This window comes from Jatropha curcas, chromosome 3, assembly GCF_041381405.1.
Source record: "Jatropha curcas cultivar XTBG-Jc1 chromosome 3, XTBG_Jcur_1.0, whole genome shotgun sequence".
NCBI classification, from domain to species: domain Eukaryota; kingdom Viridiplantae; phylum Streptophyta; class Magnoliopsida; order Malpighiales; family Euphorbiaceae; genus Jatropha; species Jatropha curcas.
Genome location: NC_143153.1, coordinates 30,162,783 through 30,177,248, shown reverse-complemented (window position 1 = coordinate 30,177,248; position 14,466 = coordinate 30,162,783). Strand labels below are relative to the sequence as shown.

The window sequence follows — 14,466 nt, the reverse complement described above, 5'->3', positions numbered from 1 at the left end:
CCATTATTTTATTTTTCCTCCTCTTCAAACACAGCCTAAGTGTTTATAAGACAAGACGCAATAACTTTTCTCCGAATTAATTACATTTATATATACATAAGCTAACGAAAGAAAAAGCTTTATGTCACGCAACCTTCTTAGCTTATATTAAAATTTTTAATTAAATAAATATTTACATTACCAATTAATAAAAATCTAAGGAATATACCTTAGTTGATCATTCATAGAATAGCTTTTCCACGTTCTAAATAAAAAAAAAGCAAAAGAAAAAAAAAAAAAAAAGGAGAGGAAGTACTGATAACATAATGTAACAAGAAGGAAAAACATCAATCCTTTTGGCATTATAAAATTGCTTTTGCTATGAAGCTTCTTGGAAAGATCCTGGCAAACGTGCTACTATACATAGGGATTTCTCATTATTAGTTCTAAAGGTAAGAGAGAGTTTCAAAAAGGGATTAGGAAACAAAATTTTTAAAAGAAGCCTAAAGTGCCAAATTGACTCACAAGTCTCAGCTCTGCTCTTTTTTGAGCTTAATTAACTGATTAAAAAGATAATTAGGCCACTAATATATGTGTAGGCCGGTTGAGCAAATATGGGGTTAAAGTGATATATTGTTGGTAAAAGTAAAACTTGTAAGATTGCTTGTCTCTTAAAGTTATATTCTACATTTGTCTAGTAAGTCAAATTTTTTTTATGAAAGCGAAAGAATGTAAATATTTTTCAGGATTTTATTAGATATTGTTATGGAGTAAAGATTATATTTTGCATAGACTATGGATATGATTAAGAGATCTCGTTCTTAATCCTCCGCTGATCTTGAACGGACTACTAGTTGCTCTAAAATATTTTTTTTAATTGGTATGCTAAATACCTATCTAATATGCATTTCAACTATAACTCTAACCAAGAGTTTTTTACCTCTAAAAGAAATCAAAATTCAAAATTGAAATTAAAAAAAATAATTAACTTTATAAGGGCTTTGTTGAGTCTTGCCTAATAAAAGTTAGGGTTAATAATCTTATTAAGTCTAAACGCAAAACTGATAAAGCTTTCAAATCCCAGCCAAATCATCAAAAGCCATATTAAAAGGAGTTCATTAAGACACACCCTCATGATGTTTGAATTGAGTACAGTTTAGAAAATTAAAGAAAGATGATTAGCAACCAAACACAATGATTCATCTTTAATTTGAATCTTTATTTTGAATTTCGATTATGATTCTCTTTTTCCTTTTTCATCCTTCGATTCAAATCAAAATCGAAAAGGGTAATTCCCATAGCCAGGGTTGTAAAAACCTGTAGCCGGATCGCCTTCTTGTCCCTGCACCGGTGCATTCGAAGCACTTCCCTGATCAACAACAAGGGATCCATTATTAATATAATTTTTATTAATTAAGAAGTAAAAGTAAATGGAATCATGTAATTTCTTTCTTTAAAAAAATGGTACCTGTTCATTTGTATTGATTGTTGAAGTTGAAGTTGAAGTTGAAGGCAAGTTCATGTTAGGAAATTGCCCCATTTGATGAGAATAAGGAACACAGGCATTAAAATTGTTGTCATTGTTCTGGACATAGTTAAGAGGGAATCCATATCCATCAAGAAATGCTAGTGGAGGCTGTAGTTCAGGAAAATTTTGCTCTTGGTTGCTGTAGTCATAGCAAGAAATGTTAAGGATTAACTAATTCTAATTAAGCATATCGATTAGGTTATTAATTTTCGTGAAGAAAGCTCTAATTGGATGTGTCTCGTGTTACAGAGAAGATCAAATATGATGAGTCAAATGTACCTGAAGAGTGGGAATTCACTGAACCCCGGAACATCAAAATCAAACTGTAGAGGCCTATCAACTGGATTATAGCTTGAACTTCCCATCATGAAGCCATCAGAATTTATATTCATTGGATAGAAAGGTTGCTATGCGCCACAGAAATCAAAATAAATTAATCATTATTCCCTAATATAATTAAGTTTATATATTCCCTAATTATGGGTTATTACTAATTATTGTTAGCTAATGTGATTAACTAACAGCTTCTTCAGCTGACTTACCTCTGGAACTGATTGAAAGCTTTCAATTTCTTCCAAAAGTTGCTGCTAAAAATTACAGAAGACAGTATAATTAAGGAATATATATATATATATATATATATATATATAGAGAGAGAGAGAGAGAGAGAGAGAGAGAGAGAGGAAAAATAATAAAATTGGGGAAGAAAAAGAAAGCTGAAGATTTCTTGCCTTTCGGATCTGGACATGTTTCAATGTCTCAATGAATGTGTTCTCCTGGTGTTCAGCCTCAGTCACTGTTTCGATGCTACTTGGGCTCTTTAAAAATTGGCTGAAAGATTAATTAATAGAAAAATTTTAATTAAATGGATTAATCTCTTTTCATTTAATTCCATGTTTAGCTATTTTATAATCAATGAACTAGTAATTAATCCAGCAGTCTCTGAAAAATATTTTCTTGCACATTTATTGATTTTTCATACCTTATTTGTTTCTCAACATCTTCCACTTCAGAACTGAATATTTGAATTTCATTTTGAATCACCTGTAATTCAATTATTGATGAATTTTCTCTATTATGTATAAATATATAAAAGAAATTTACAAACAATTTAATTAATCATATATATGTATGTATAAATACCTGCATTTGAGATCCAGATCTTACATGGCAGCGACTATTAATTATGTCAAAAGAAAACAAATAGTTAACATTATGCACTAAGCCAATTAATTAATTACTGATTAATTAGTAATTATTAATTAATTAATAAACATATATATCTGAAAATTAAAGAGTTTGTAAGAAGAGAACAAACCCAGCCATGACCAAGTGATGGTAGATGTTTGTCTCAAGACCCAGTTGATGAGCAATCCGCTTAATCAACTGCAACATAATTTATATATATATATATAAGATTAGTGAAACTTTGGAAATTGATTTTGAAAAATTAAATTATTAGCAAATAAATTATTAAATTTGTGGGTAATTACTAATTACCTCTTCATTGTGCAGCCTTTACGACATGTAGTTTGGGGAGATACAAAGAAGATAAAGTCATCAGCAATACTTATGGAATGAATTAATGAAATCAATATTGAATTAATATTTGCTAATTAAATACAGAACAGAGTAAATATTATATTTCATAAAATAAAATAGAAATATTAAGTATGCTACTTATTTTAAAACTATCCTTTAACCAAACAAAAACTATATTATTGTGATAACTTTTAAAAAAATACCTATTAACAATACTTAATTATTTTAAATTAACTTAAAAATAAAAATTACATTTTAAATCAAAAATTAAAAATAAGTAATGGAGCTAAACATCCTCTAAATCGTTGATTACTCAAAAAAAAAAAAAAGATTTCCAATTATAATTAAGTCCAAGAAACATTATTGACATTTTATAAATTATTTTTGGCCATACACTTTTGAGAATTTATATTAGATACAAATAATTTGTAGATTATGTGTATTGTTCGTTATATACTTTCAATTAAAAATATATTTAATTGTTTGAAATGATTTGTGATCATAAATAACTATATGAAACATAATTAGATATTTAGATTTAATAATGAATAAATACGAAAAATTGACACGTTCTAAAATTTTTTATTTGTAAATCCATTATTCGTTAGAATTAACTTTTAATAATAAATAAATATGAGAAATTGACACGTTTCAATAAATCCATTATTCATTATAGTTAACTTTTAATAATAAATAAGTATGACAAAATTTTATATATATAATTACAAGTTTGGAATCTTAATAATAAATAAATATAAAAATTGACACGTTTTGTAAATAAATATAAATATAAATATAAATATAAATAAATACGATACAATTTTGTAATTTTTTTATTTATTATAGTTATGAGACTCTTAATTTAAAGCGTGGAATTGAATGGTTGGATTTCAAATCAAACCAAACCAAATGTACATGTACTTCATCACTTTTCCATCTCTTTTTATTTTTCTCTACATAATTTCTCCTCCTCCTAAATAATAACCGCAGATTCTAACCTCTCTAATGAAAAGACTATTACTACCAAAATTGATCTCTCGTCCTCATATTCTTTTTTAAAAGAAAACAAAAATATATTTCTAAATGATCTTTTTATTTCTCAAAAATGATATTAGACTTAATCTTCATATACTAATATATATTTGTAAGAGATAAATTTTCATCTATTAGCCTTAATCTCCATATATTAACATAAATTTGTAGGAGATTAATTTCCATTTTTCATCTACATTGTCATATTAAACAAGGGTGGGTTTTTAAAAATAGAGTTTCTGCAAACTAGAAATTCTTCATAACCATTTGTAAATTAATTGTTTTATTCCTTCAGGACAATTATACCAAATCTGAAGTAATTGAATTATAATTTTCATACCGTTGACGTTGGTTATCGGGGAGATCAAAATAATGATCAATGATTTCTTCCAACCTATAATTAAAATCCAAAATTCAAACTAATTAGCTATAAGTGAATCAAATTAAGTACATATAAACCAAATATTATCAAGTCTATACCTTATCATCCTAAAGCAATTGATAATTCAATCTTATCAATTTCTTTTTAGTAAAATGATATAATGTGCTATAACAAAACAAAAATCGGAAATTAAATGAAAATTTGAATAAAAATAATTCTTCATATCATTTACCTCTTCTTTCCTTCATAGAGAAAGAGTTTTCCAGCAGGAGAAAAGACAATAAGAGCAATTTCAATATCACATAAAGTAGAAAGTTCGTAGGCTTTCTTGATAATTCCACTTTTTCTTTTAGCAAAAGTAATATGCCTGTAAGTCGGATTCTCAATTTTCTTAAGTATTATTTTTGATCTCCCCATCTCTTTTCTCCCTAAACAACTTCTCTTCTCTACCTTTCTTATAACTTATATTCTATACCTTTCTTTTGGACAACAACACATAAGCAAATAGGTCTTCTATGGACTCCTTTTGGGCTCTATGTAATATGGTAGACTTCCCATTTTCATCCTATTCAAAGCTACAAGAAAAAAAGATTCCCAAATTACAAGTGTGCATCAACCATTAAGTTTTAATTAATTTTGTTAATCTTAAGTTGATTTTTGTTAAAGGTATTTTTGAAAATATAATTAAATAATTTTATCCTTGATAATAATAATAATAGTAATAATAATAATAATAATAACCTCTATATATGTAGATATAGATAAACCTACACTATCTAACAATTAAAATCTAAAATGCTATCACAATTAAAGTTGTAAAATCTAAAAATGCCACCAACTCTAAAAGTGTTATTAACTCCTTTATGCTCTATAGTTTGAAAGGAAATTATTTCTCCTGATTCTATAAATTAAATTTGTATTTTAATATAATTTGAAAATTGAATTTTGGTCGTTATGAAAAGTCAACTCTAAATTTATACTGTCAAATTGATATAAATGTGAATGGACTGAAACTAAATTGTACAACTGGAGAATTAAGAATGGCAGAGCACAGCTTTTGATGATTATACTAGGAAGCCAAAAAGCCAGTTCGAATGAGCATAACACATGTGAGGTGAAGTTAATTAGTTTCCAAATTTGATTAATGAAAATCTGGTGGTTAACCTACAACAGTTATTTTTTGGATTTTATCTGTGTGGGTCTGCCTGACTATGGTGTCTGAAATTCTAACGGTTACGGTTTGGAAAAATAATTATGTGTAGAGTAAGACAATTGCCATTTGTTGGAATTGTGGACCTTACTTCTTTAGTCAAATCCCAATTTCAGAAGGATTCAACAAAAATAACAGTGTGTTCACACTTTAAAAAGTCTGCACGGTAGATTTTCACTTTCTTTTTCACAGAGAAACAAAGTTCTCTCTTATTGGATTAAGAGATGCAAGAGGCCCACAATTAGAAAAGAAGGCAGTGGAGAAAAATTGAAGCCCATTGAACCTTTTATGGGCCGAAACAGGAAGATAAACCCACTTTTCCAATAATAGAAAAAATGGATTTTTAAGTTAAAGGTTCCACTTTTAAATTATTATCATAAAAGAATACTTATTAGATAATAAAAAATTCGGTCAAAAAAAATTCAATAGTACTAAAACTAACTTTGCAAGAGAACGAGAAACACTAAAAAAAATCGCTGGAAATACTTAAAAAAAAGAAATATTGAAAAAGAGGGAGGAAACACTGGAAAAAAGGAAAATCGAAAAAAATAAATATTGAAAAAAATAATAATAAAAAGAGAAAATACAATGAAACACGAAATCTGTAAAAGCAAATCTCTATACAGCTTATTAAATTTAACCACGACAATGACGATCGGCAACTACGACAAAAACAATGGTAAATACGATATACATAGTATATATATATATATATATATATATATATATATATATATATATATATATATATATATATATATATATATATTGTATCATATTAATCTAAACAGAATCAAGAGTCTTATTTTAACTCTACAATAATTACTGATTATATAAAAAATTAATAGAGATATTCTCAACAATAAACAGCAGATCAAAAATAAATATCAACATACATTATAAATAAAAAACGAAATCATGAAATAACACCAATAATGAGAAGAACAATAGCAAAAGAAAAGAAGAAAGAAAGATAAGAAAACAATGGACAACAACAAAAGCAGAAAGAATCGTCAAAAAATAATGAGGGTTGAAAAACGGTAGAAAAAAATATTATTAACATACTAAAAAAAAGGAAACAACAGTAAAAATAAGAAATTAATACAAAATGAAACACTAACATATAAAACACTGAAATAGAAATGAAACACTAACATATTAAAACACCAAAATATTAATAAATTAATGTCCTATTAATAAAAAAGGGCACAATAGTAAAAATATATAACAAATGATAATAATTTAAATTTTAAAGTCAAACTGACAATATGTAAAAATAAATTTCAAAAAGTGACATGTACTACAATTTTCAAAAAAAAAAAAAAAAATACAATGAACTATGAATTCCATCCGACGTGAAATCTTTGCCGCCACTTTTCCCTATCCTTCGAAAACGACAATAAATTATTGGTCCTATATTACCTTCTATTACAATAAATTATTGAGTAAATTGACTATATTACCTTCAATGTAATATTAATTCTCTAAGAAACCATTAAATTGAAGTAATAATTATTGATTCTATATAAAGGGTAAACATAAAAAAAATAAATTTATTACACCTTGAAACCACAAATGTAACTGAAACACCCTGAATTTTTATTTTCAAAACTTTTCAATTTTTATTAAATCAAAAAAATCGCAAATTTTGGCCGCGTGGGCTGCAATTGTAACACAGTCCCAATTCGAGCCCAAATTTTTGAATTGGGCCTAAGCCCGAAATAGTTCGTTCGGAAATTTTCGGTTTGAGAACAGTTAAAAATTTTCGAGTAATAAAATGAAAGTCCAGCAATTAATCTATTATGTATATATATATATATATATAATTAATTATCCAAAAACCAAATATTGTTACTATTAATATTTTTATTATTAATATTGAGTAAATGGAGAAAATATAATGGAACCAAACTAAATAATTAAAATAAATCGAACCGAACCCGGAAATCAACTTAATTTTCGAAAACCACACGAATAACTTGAGAACCAGTGGAAAAATCCGAGAATCAAGCAAAAATCAAGCAAAATCATCAAATTAGACCAAACCGGTTTGAATCGAACCGGAATGGCCTAGAATTTGCTAGAAACCGACTTTCTTTCTTTCTTTTTTTTCTTTCCTTTCTTCTTCTTCCTCCAGCGTCGACCTCACCCTCGCCCTCTTCTTCTCTCGTTTTCCGATGACCAGAGAACCGCGCCGCGCCTCCTCGCCGTCGATTCCTTGCCGCAGCAGCTCCGGCCTCCCCTTCCCTCTCTCCGTTCGTTTCTAGAGAAAGCAACAGTCGCAGGAAGAGCTGCGACCTTGCCTCGATCGGAACCGCGTCGCAGTATCCTCCTCGGCTCTCCGGCGGTTCCAAGCGGTCTGAACGACGGCGCAGCTTCACACTCTTCCTTCCATTGCCGTTCACCTGCTGGCATAGCGAACGCAAGGAACTGCGGTTGCGTTCCGAGCGGGACAGTAGCGTAACCATTTCTTCGACCACTACCTCCTTCACTTTCGACCGAACTAGCAGCGGCACTTTCTACTAGGTAAGCCAAATTTTTACCTTCTTCAGTAGAATTTAGGAGTTCTTGCTGGATGATGAAGGATTTGATTCATGAATTAAATTGGTGTTAGAACTAAATCCCTAGCTACTACTGTTCATACAATTTTATTAAGGAGAATGTGATTCTTCAAACTAATTTAAGTTATAGATCAATCTACTGAATATATTAGCATGAATAAGATGATTTATAGATTGGAATTCGGTATAGCACGAGAATGATATGTTTGGTTATTACAGTTTTTCATTAAGGTGTTAGAACAAATTTGATATGGCAGTAGCTAATCTAACCATTTGTTTAAGTTATTGCTTTGATATATGATTTAGGATATTATCAATTAAGTTCTTGTTGAGAAAGGAGTTCATTGGCCTGTAATGTACAGGCTATATTCAGAAATCTGATTTCTTTAGCTTGGCAGGGGCTAGTTGGTAAGATTTTATGAGTTTTGCTAAATGAGTTTATATTAATGCTATATATTTCTGATTCGTATTTGACAATGTTGTTGATAAGGTTTAATGATGTGATTGACAAAGAAATATGAACTATAGATTGGGATGACAATAACTTTAATTGAATTTTTATTTAGGTTAGCATTGATTCTTAGTGGCTAGTTTAGAATTTTAACTAATGTATAAATATATGTGGTTTATACCTTAAGCAAGGATGATGAAGTAAAGGCTCGACGGGGAGTTTATAATGGATAGAGGCTAAGTAACTATCAAACGAGAATAGTTGAATTTAATTTATCGATGCAAGTTGTATTTATAAAGTGTACATTTATTCGATAATTAGTTAGAGGACAATTAACAATATCATTGGAACATGTTGGAGGTTATTATAATTTGTAAATTAATTGGTGAATGTCGACATGGTTGTTTTGAAAGGAGGATGGGAATTAAGTTGATTGATTGCCCGATGGATGGGCTGTGTGTATTGATTGATAAATATATAATTATTGTGATATTTAAACAGGTAGATAGTCATATTTTTAAGTGAGGTTCTGCCGAAATTTTGATAGAACTTAGACTAATTTTAATTAACAACATAATTAATAAGTTTATTTGGATTAGTTCTATAACTTGGTACATAATAAATATAGTGCTCTGATTATTTATTATCTTTATTATTCATTTAAATATTTACATATTTATTTATTTATTTTCATTATTATTATTATTGTTATTATTGTTATTTATTTTATTATTGTTGTTTATTGTTAATACTATTTGTTTATTTATTTATTTGCATTGATTTTGGATGTCTAATTGATTAATATGTTTGCATTTGATTGCAATGTTTGATTAATTGTGTTGTGATATTGCTGTGCTTTGTTTGTGTGGAATTGGGATGAAGTGGGTCACCATGGGTTTGTGAGAACGGTCGATAAAGCATGGATCCTGATTATGATGAATTATGAAACTGGACCGTCGGCCGGGTAAATGGGAGATCGGCGCCCCCGTGTGCACCTACCGTTACCGCTACTGTTAACCATAGGTTGGCTTCTTTATTGGGCGCACTGGATAATCTAGATTTGATCGCAGCCCGCAGGGTGGCCTCCTGTTGTGAGCGCCTGATGATCTAGATTTGATGGAGACGACCGGGTTGCCTCCTGTTGGTATGGAAAAGAAAAGAGAGAATGGAAAAACAATGAGAAAGCTGGTCAAGTGAGGATTAGACCGGTCGGCCAGTATGGGGGATTGGCTCCCTGGTGCACACGATATGAGAGGATGGGTATGTGGGAGGACGGCTCATCGGGGGTTTCGGTGATGCCACAGATCAATTTCCACATGATGTGATTATATGAAAATGTTAATGATTGTGAGTGCTGGTGATTTCCCATTTGTGTGACTGGTTGCGTGAGCATATAACTAGTCGGACGACTAGATTAATATGTTTACACATTTGTGTGACCGCGTGTGTGGTGCAAAAATTATTACTCCTTAGAAAACTCACATGTCTTGTTTGATTTTTTTTTTTTTTCAGGAAGTAAGTTTTTCTTTAATTCGATTTAGGCTATATTTCTTCGGCACAGGGCAGTAGAGAAATTTTCCTAGTTCCAGAATTATTTTGTTATGTAACTATATGTATAAAAAGCTATGTATATCAAATAGTTAGTGACTCCGCAGTTGTAGAATTTGTGAATAATTAGTCAGGTATTAACATAGATGATATAATTATGTGAGCCATATTAAAAATGTGATGTAATGTTAATTGGGCCCGATCTGTGGAATATTGTAACTGATAAATATGGGTTAAATGTTTAAAATTATATTGAGATAGTAAATTTTTAGTGTTTCAGGCTTACTACGGGCCTCGAGGGCCTTAAGTTTACCTGGGCCCTAGTGTCAATCCGGCCCACGGAAACGGGTCGTGACGGTAACAAGGATTTTAGAACAAACTATTTTTTCAAATGTGATAAATATTATGGAGTAGAAGTAATAGTATATTGCAAATTTTTAATCAATTCAGGTGCTCAATTATAATATTTTTTTTCATTCAAATACCTAAATTATAAAAATATAAAAATTCAAACACCAAAAATATAATTATCCCACTAATAAAAATATTTAATATCCCGGACTTAAAATGCAAAAAACCACCATAACCTATTCTTAGGGATATCAATCCTTTTTTCTTTTTTTTTTTGGTTGATATGTTAGTTGTTCTTTGCTTTGCAATCCCAACTCCCAACTACCATTCTATTTTGCATTGGAGTCCTTAGCCAGATTTCAAATAAAATAATACTTAAAACTTACTATAATCCACCTAACATTCCACCTATAATTCTTGAACCAAATCCAACTTTCTATTGCACGAAACCACATAGTTTGATATCAGACATCATACTTAATTTTGTAAAGTCAACATTTTCCAATGGCCAACAATAAGTACATAAAAAGACAAAAAGGTCCTACAATTAATTAATACAAAAATGAATTGAGCCCACCAACTTATCCTGTAATACATTCAAGTAGCCAACCCAACATTCAAATTACAAAATCCTGTCTCTTTCCCAACCAAATCATCAAAACAGAGTAGTTGATGAGTACAGTCCTAAAGAGAGACTAACACCTACCTTTCCTTTACTATGACAAGAGGTCTCTCGCTATATATGCTTCCAAAATTGCAATTCTTGTGTTTATTTTGTGCCTGTAATTTTCGTTTTCTTGAATGAATATTAGTAACTATTAACAATGGCATTGTCATTTCCTCTTGAGATGCCTGTGAGTGTCTAGTCATGGAAGAAGATGGAGTTGAGCCTGCAAGATTCATTTCAGGGGCTCCAGAGGTAATTTGTCTTTATTTATTTATTGGAAAGTAAATGATTTGACTGATTTAGGTAATTAATTGCTCAAATAGTTTCTTCCTCTCACACTCTCTATTTATATTCATTTTTTACTTTCCAGATATAAGAAAACAATACCAAGAAGACGTTGAGGGGACAAAGCAGCAACAATGTGCACTATGCAAGATTTACCCACTACAAATCCAGTGAGTATTTTACCTCTTCTTGTTGTTATTTGTTTTAACGTTCAAGAAACGTGATATAGAACTTATCATATACAAATTAATTAATTGATAATTAAAATCTCGATTTTCATTTTGGTATATTTCAGGATGAGTGGTGTGCAGCATTTACTTTTTTCGCTCGTTTCTCTGCTTATGTTGGAATTTTAGGTGATCATTAGTAATTACCTGCTCAATTTCAGAATAGAAATTAATTTTTCTTTAATTTAACTTATTTATTTCAATTATGCAGCTTTGATGGTGCTTGTAATTTTCCTAATTATGAAATATATTATGGATATTGGAGATGATACTAACCCTTTACTACCGGAAAAGGCAATGACGTTTAGGTATGGAACATGCGATAGAGATTTTGAGCCTGGAAATGGCAGTGGTAGTAGCAGCAGTAATAATTCCTCAACGGAATTGTACGACGGAAAAATATGTATAATATGCTATGATGAGGAACGAAATTGTTTCTTTGTTCCGTGTGGTCATTGTGCTACTTGCTACATTTGTGCTAAGACAATTTTTAGCGGGGAAAATAAGGTTTGTCCTATTTGCCGGAGATTCATTAGCAAAGTACGAAAGCTCTTTGCTTCATAGAATTAATAAATTCTATGGACATTTATGCAAAGGAGAGTAGCTGATCAATGAGCACCGGCATCGTTAGACTGTGTTTATGAATAGCCATCACTGCTATTTTTATGCTCGTCATTTTCACCTCCATATTCATGGTTCGTACTGCTCTTATCGGTCATAGCTCTATTCGACTTTTAAAGAGCTTTCTTGGTATTTTTTTTGGATATTTTCTTTTTTTTTTTTTGTTTTAAGTATTGATTTTTGAATAGGGATAAATGATTAAAAAGATTGGATGAGGTTGCAATTGTAGTCTAGCTAACATTTAACATGATTAGTAGTTAAAATCCCAAGAATGCAATAATGCAACTTATGTTGGGAAAATAATATAACTATGAAATTGAAGTGAAGGGGGTTTTATTGCTTCCATTGAACAGTAAATAATGAGAAAGAGACAGGACACTTGTGGTCCTAAAAACTTTATTATTACAAAACATTCAGGACGTAGTAATTAAAGTCTGTGCTATGAGACACTCAGAGAATTTGGTTACTTATCTATTGACCAATTTTTACTACTAAAATATATAGAACGATGCTGATACTTAAGATAAGAGTCATAGAGATGAGTCCGCATGAGAGAATTGCAAGATCTTTTGACATGATGGCATCATGTTGCCTTTTCTTTTTCTTGTCCTAATATCATTTTGTCATCATTAACATTCGTAAAAATTGTTATTTTTTTATATATATATTCAGGAGGTAAGGTGTAATTCCCTTCAAGTAAAAAAAGATAAATTTGTCAAAAATTAAATTTGTATTCGCTTTCACCGAAATTGAATTTATTTATTATTCCAACCAACACTTTATTATTATCTAGTAATTTTTTTAAATTAAAATATGTTAAAATTATTTTTCAACTCACCCATTAAGGAGATGCCGACTGCGAAGTGATAATTTTTGGGTCGTAAATAAATACAAGTTGTATTTGATTTTTTGGCATACGAATACAAGAATACATATATTCATTATGTCGACATAAAGGAGAGAAGTTGGTGGCTAGAAGAAGAGAGAACAACTTGGATTTCGTGTCACTGTTCGCACCACCACCATGTGCGCCTTTACTTTTATGCCATTCTTTTTGGCAGAACAGCAATCAGCCATTCTTTTTTGGGTCACCAACATAATAACATCGGAGATAAAGGAATCGTAAGCTGCCGTGACGGCGACGTATTAAAGAATCGATTTAATATTTCTTTCTACGCACCTCTCGGCTCTCTCATGACCATAGAGTTAAAGATTCAAACTAATTCAAATTTTAAGTGTTCAAATTAAGTTTTGAGTTTTAAGTGTTCTAATCGAGTTTATAATGTATCAGTTTGACTTAATTTAATCATACCCCCGTGCGCAATCTACTATTTTCCTATGATTTTCTCTTTTTAAGCACCACTAACTTTAGGAACATTAGTTTCAGTTTTAGAATTCTCAATTTGGATTGTTCAAAATTAGAAATTAGACCGACTTATATTACGTTGGTCTTAGTTGCATTTCTCGTTCCAACATGATTTTGACCAATTTTGATTTTTTTTCTTGTGTTTTCGGTCTATATGGTTGAAAACCAATCAATTTTTATCGTTTTAGTTGGTTTTTAATTTTAAATATTGAAATCGAGATTGACTCTAAATAATAAGACTTTTTTTTAGTATTGAAAAATGTGATTTGAACTTAAATTTATTGTCATTTTGTGTATGCATAAAATATCTAAATAATCAAATCAAATCGGTTGAAATCAATTCTTTATATTTAACGCAATTCGTTCACCCTTACTTTATTAGTTTGCATTATCTTATTTAATTTAAGAAAATGACATTTACACACTAATGCATAATCTAGCAATGAATATATGTGCAATATAATTGATTTAAATCGAAGCTAATTACCCAGTTACCCTGCTACTAAAAAAAGAGGAAATGTAATTTCCTAAAAGTGTACTTTCGACCAAACAGCACCTTAAACCAAGCGTGAGGCCTTACACTCACATAGTAACTTATAACTACCCTCACGGCCGCACGTGCTCACAGCCCCTTCTGCATACGTCCAAACATTCAGATTGAATAAACCATCAATAACAGCGCCAAAAACCAAAAAAAAAAAAAAAAAAAAAAAAAA

General features: G+C 30.1%; 2 protein-coding genes across 2 annotated transcripts; one reads left to right on the top strand and one right to left on the bottom strand.

Moving 5' to 3' along the window:
• Positions 1-1,068: 1,068 nt before the first annotated feature.
• On the bottom strand, positions 1,069-5,010 carry LOC110010118 (agamous-like MADS-box protein AGL104). Its single transcript, XM_020681608.3, has 11 exons — positions 4,696-5,010; positions 4,422-4,475; positions 3,008-3,023; positions 2,826-2,893; positions 2,651-2,684; positions 2,490-2,551; positions 2,239-2,338; positions 2,050-2,091; positions 1,787-1,914; positions 1,448-1,646; positions 1,069-1,348 (listed from the first exon to the last, which is right to left on the bottom strand). Exons 1-11 carry the CDS (start codon positions 4,878-4,880, stop codon positions 1,253-1,255), a joined length of 984 nt encoding a protein of 327 aa, XP_020537267.2. The 5' UTR covers positions 4,881-5,010; the 3' UTR covers positions 1,069-1,252.
• Positions 5,011-11,301: 6,291 nt separating this feature from the next.
• Positions 11,302-12,710, top strand: LOC105639793 (E3 ubiquitin-protein ligase APD2). The gene is made up of 4 exons (XM_012223946.4): positions 11,302-11,503; positions 11,622-11,706; positions 11,832-11,892; positions 11,975-12,710. The coding sequence occupies exons 2-4, from the start codon at positions 11,671-11,673 to the stop codon at positions 12,325-12,327; spliced, it is 450 nt and encodes a 149-aa protein (XP_012079336.1). The 5' UTR covers positions 11,302-11,503; positions 11,622-11,670; the 3' UTR covers positions 12,328-12,710.
• Positions 12,711-14,466: the final 1,756 nt, after the last annotated feature.

Bases quoted from the DNA above. Each gene is read 5' to 3' on its own strand.
- LOC110010118 (XM_020681608.3), bottom strand. From the start codon at position 4,880: ATGGGGAGATCAAAAATAATACTTAAGAAAATTGAGAATCCGACTTAC. The intron at 4,476-4,695 runs GTAAATGATATG...TTTTAATTATAG, and splicing joins CTCTATGAAGGAAAGAAGAG to GTTGGAAGAAATCATTGATC. The intron at 2,685-2,825 runs GTTTGTTCTCTT...CATAATTAATAG, and splicing joins CATCACTTGGTCATGGCTGG to TCGCTGCCATGTAAGATCTG.
- LOC105639793 (XM_012223946.4), top strand. From the start codon at position 11,671: ATGTGCACTATGCAAGATTTACCCACTACAAATCCA. The intron at 11,707-11,831 runs GTGAGTATTTTA...GGTATATTTCAG, and splicing joins ATTTACCCACTACAAATCCA to GATGAGTGGTGTGCAGCATT. The intron at 11,893-11,974 runs GTGATCATTAGT...TCAATTATGCAG, and splicing joins TGCTTATGTTGGAATTTTAG to CTTTGATGGTGCTTGTAATT.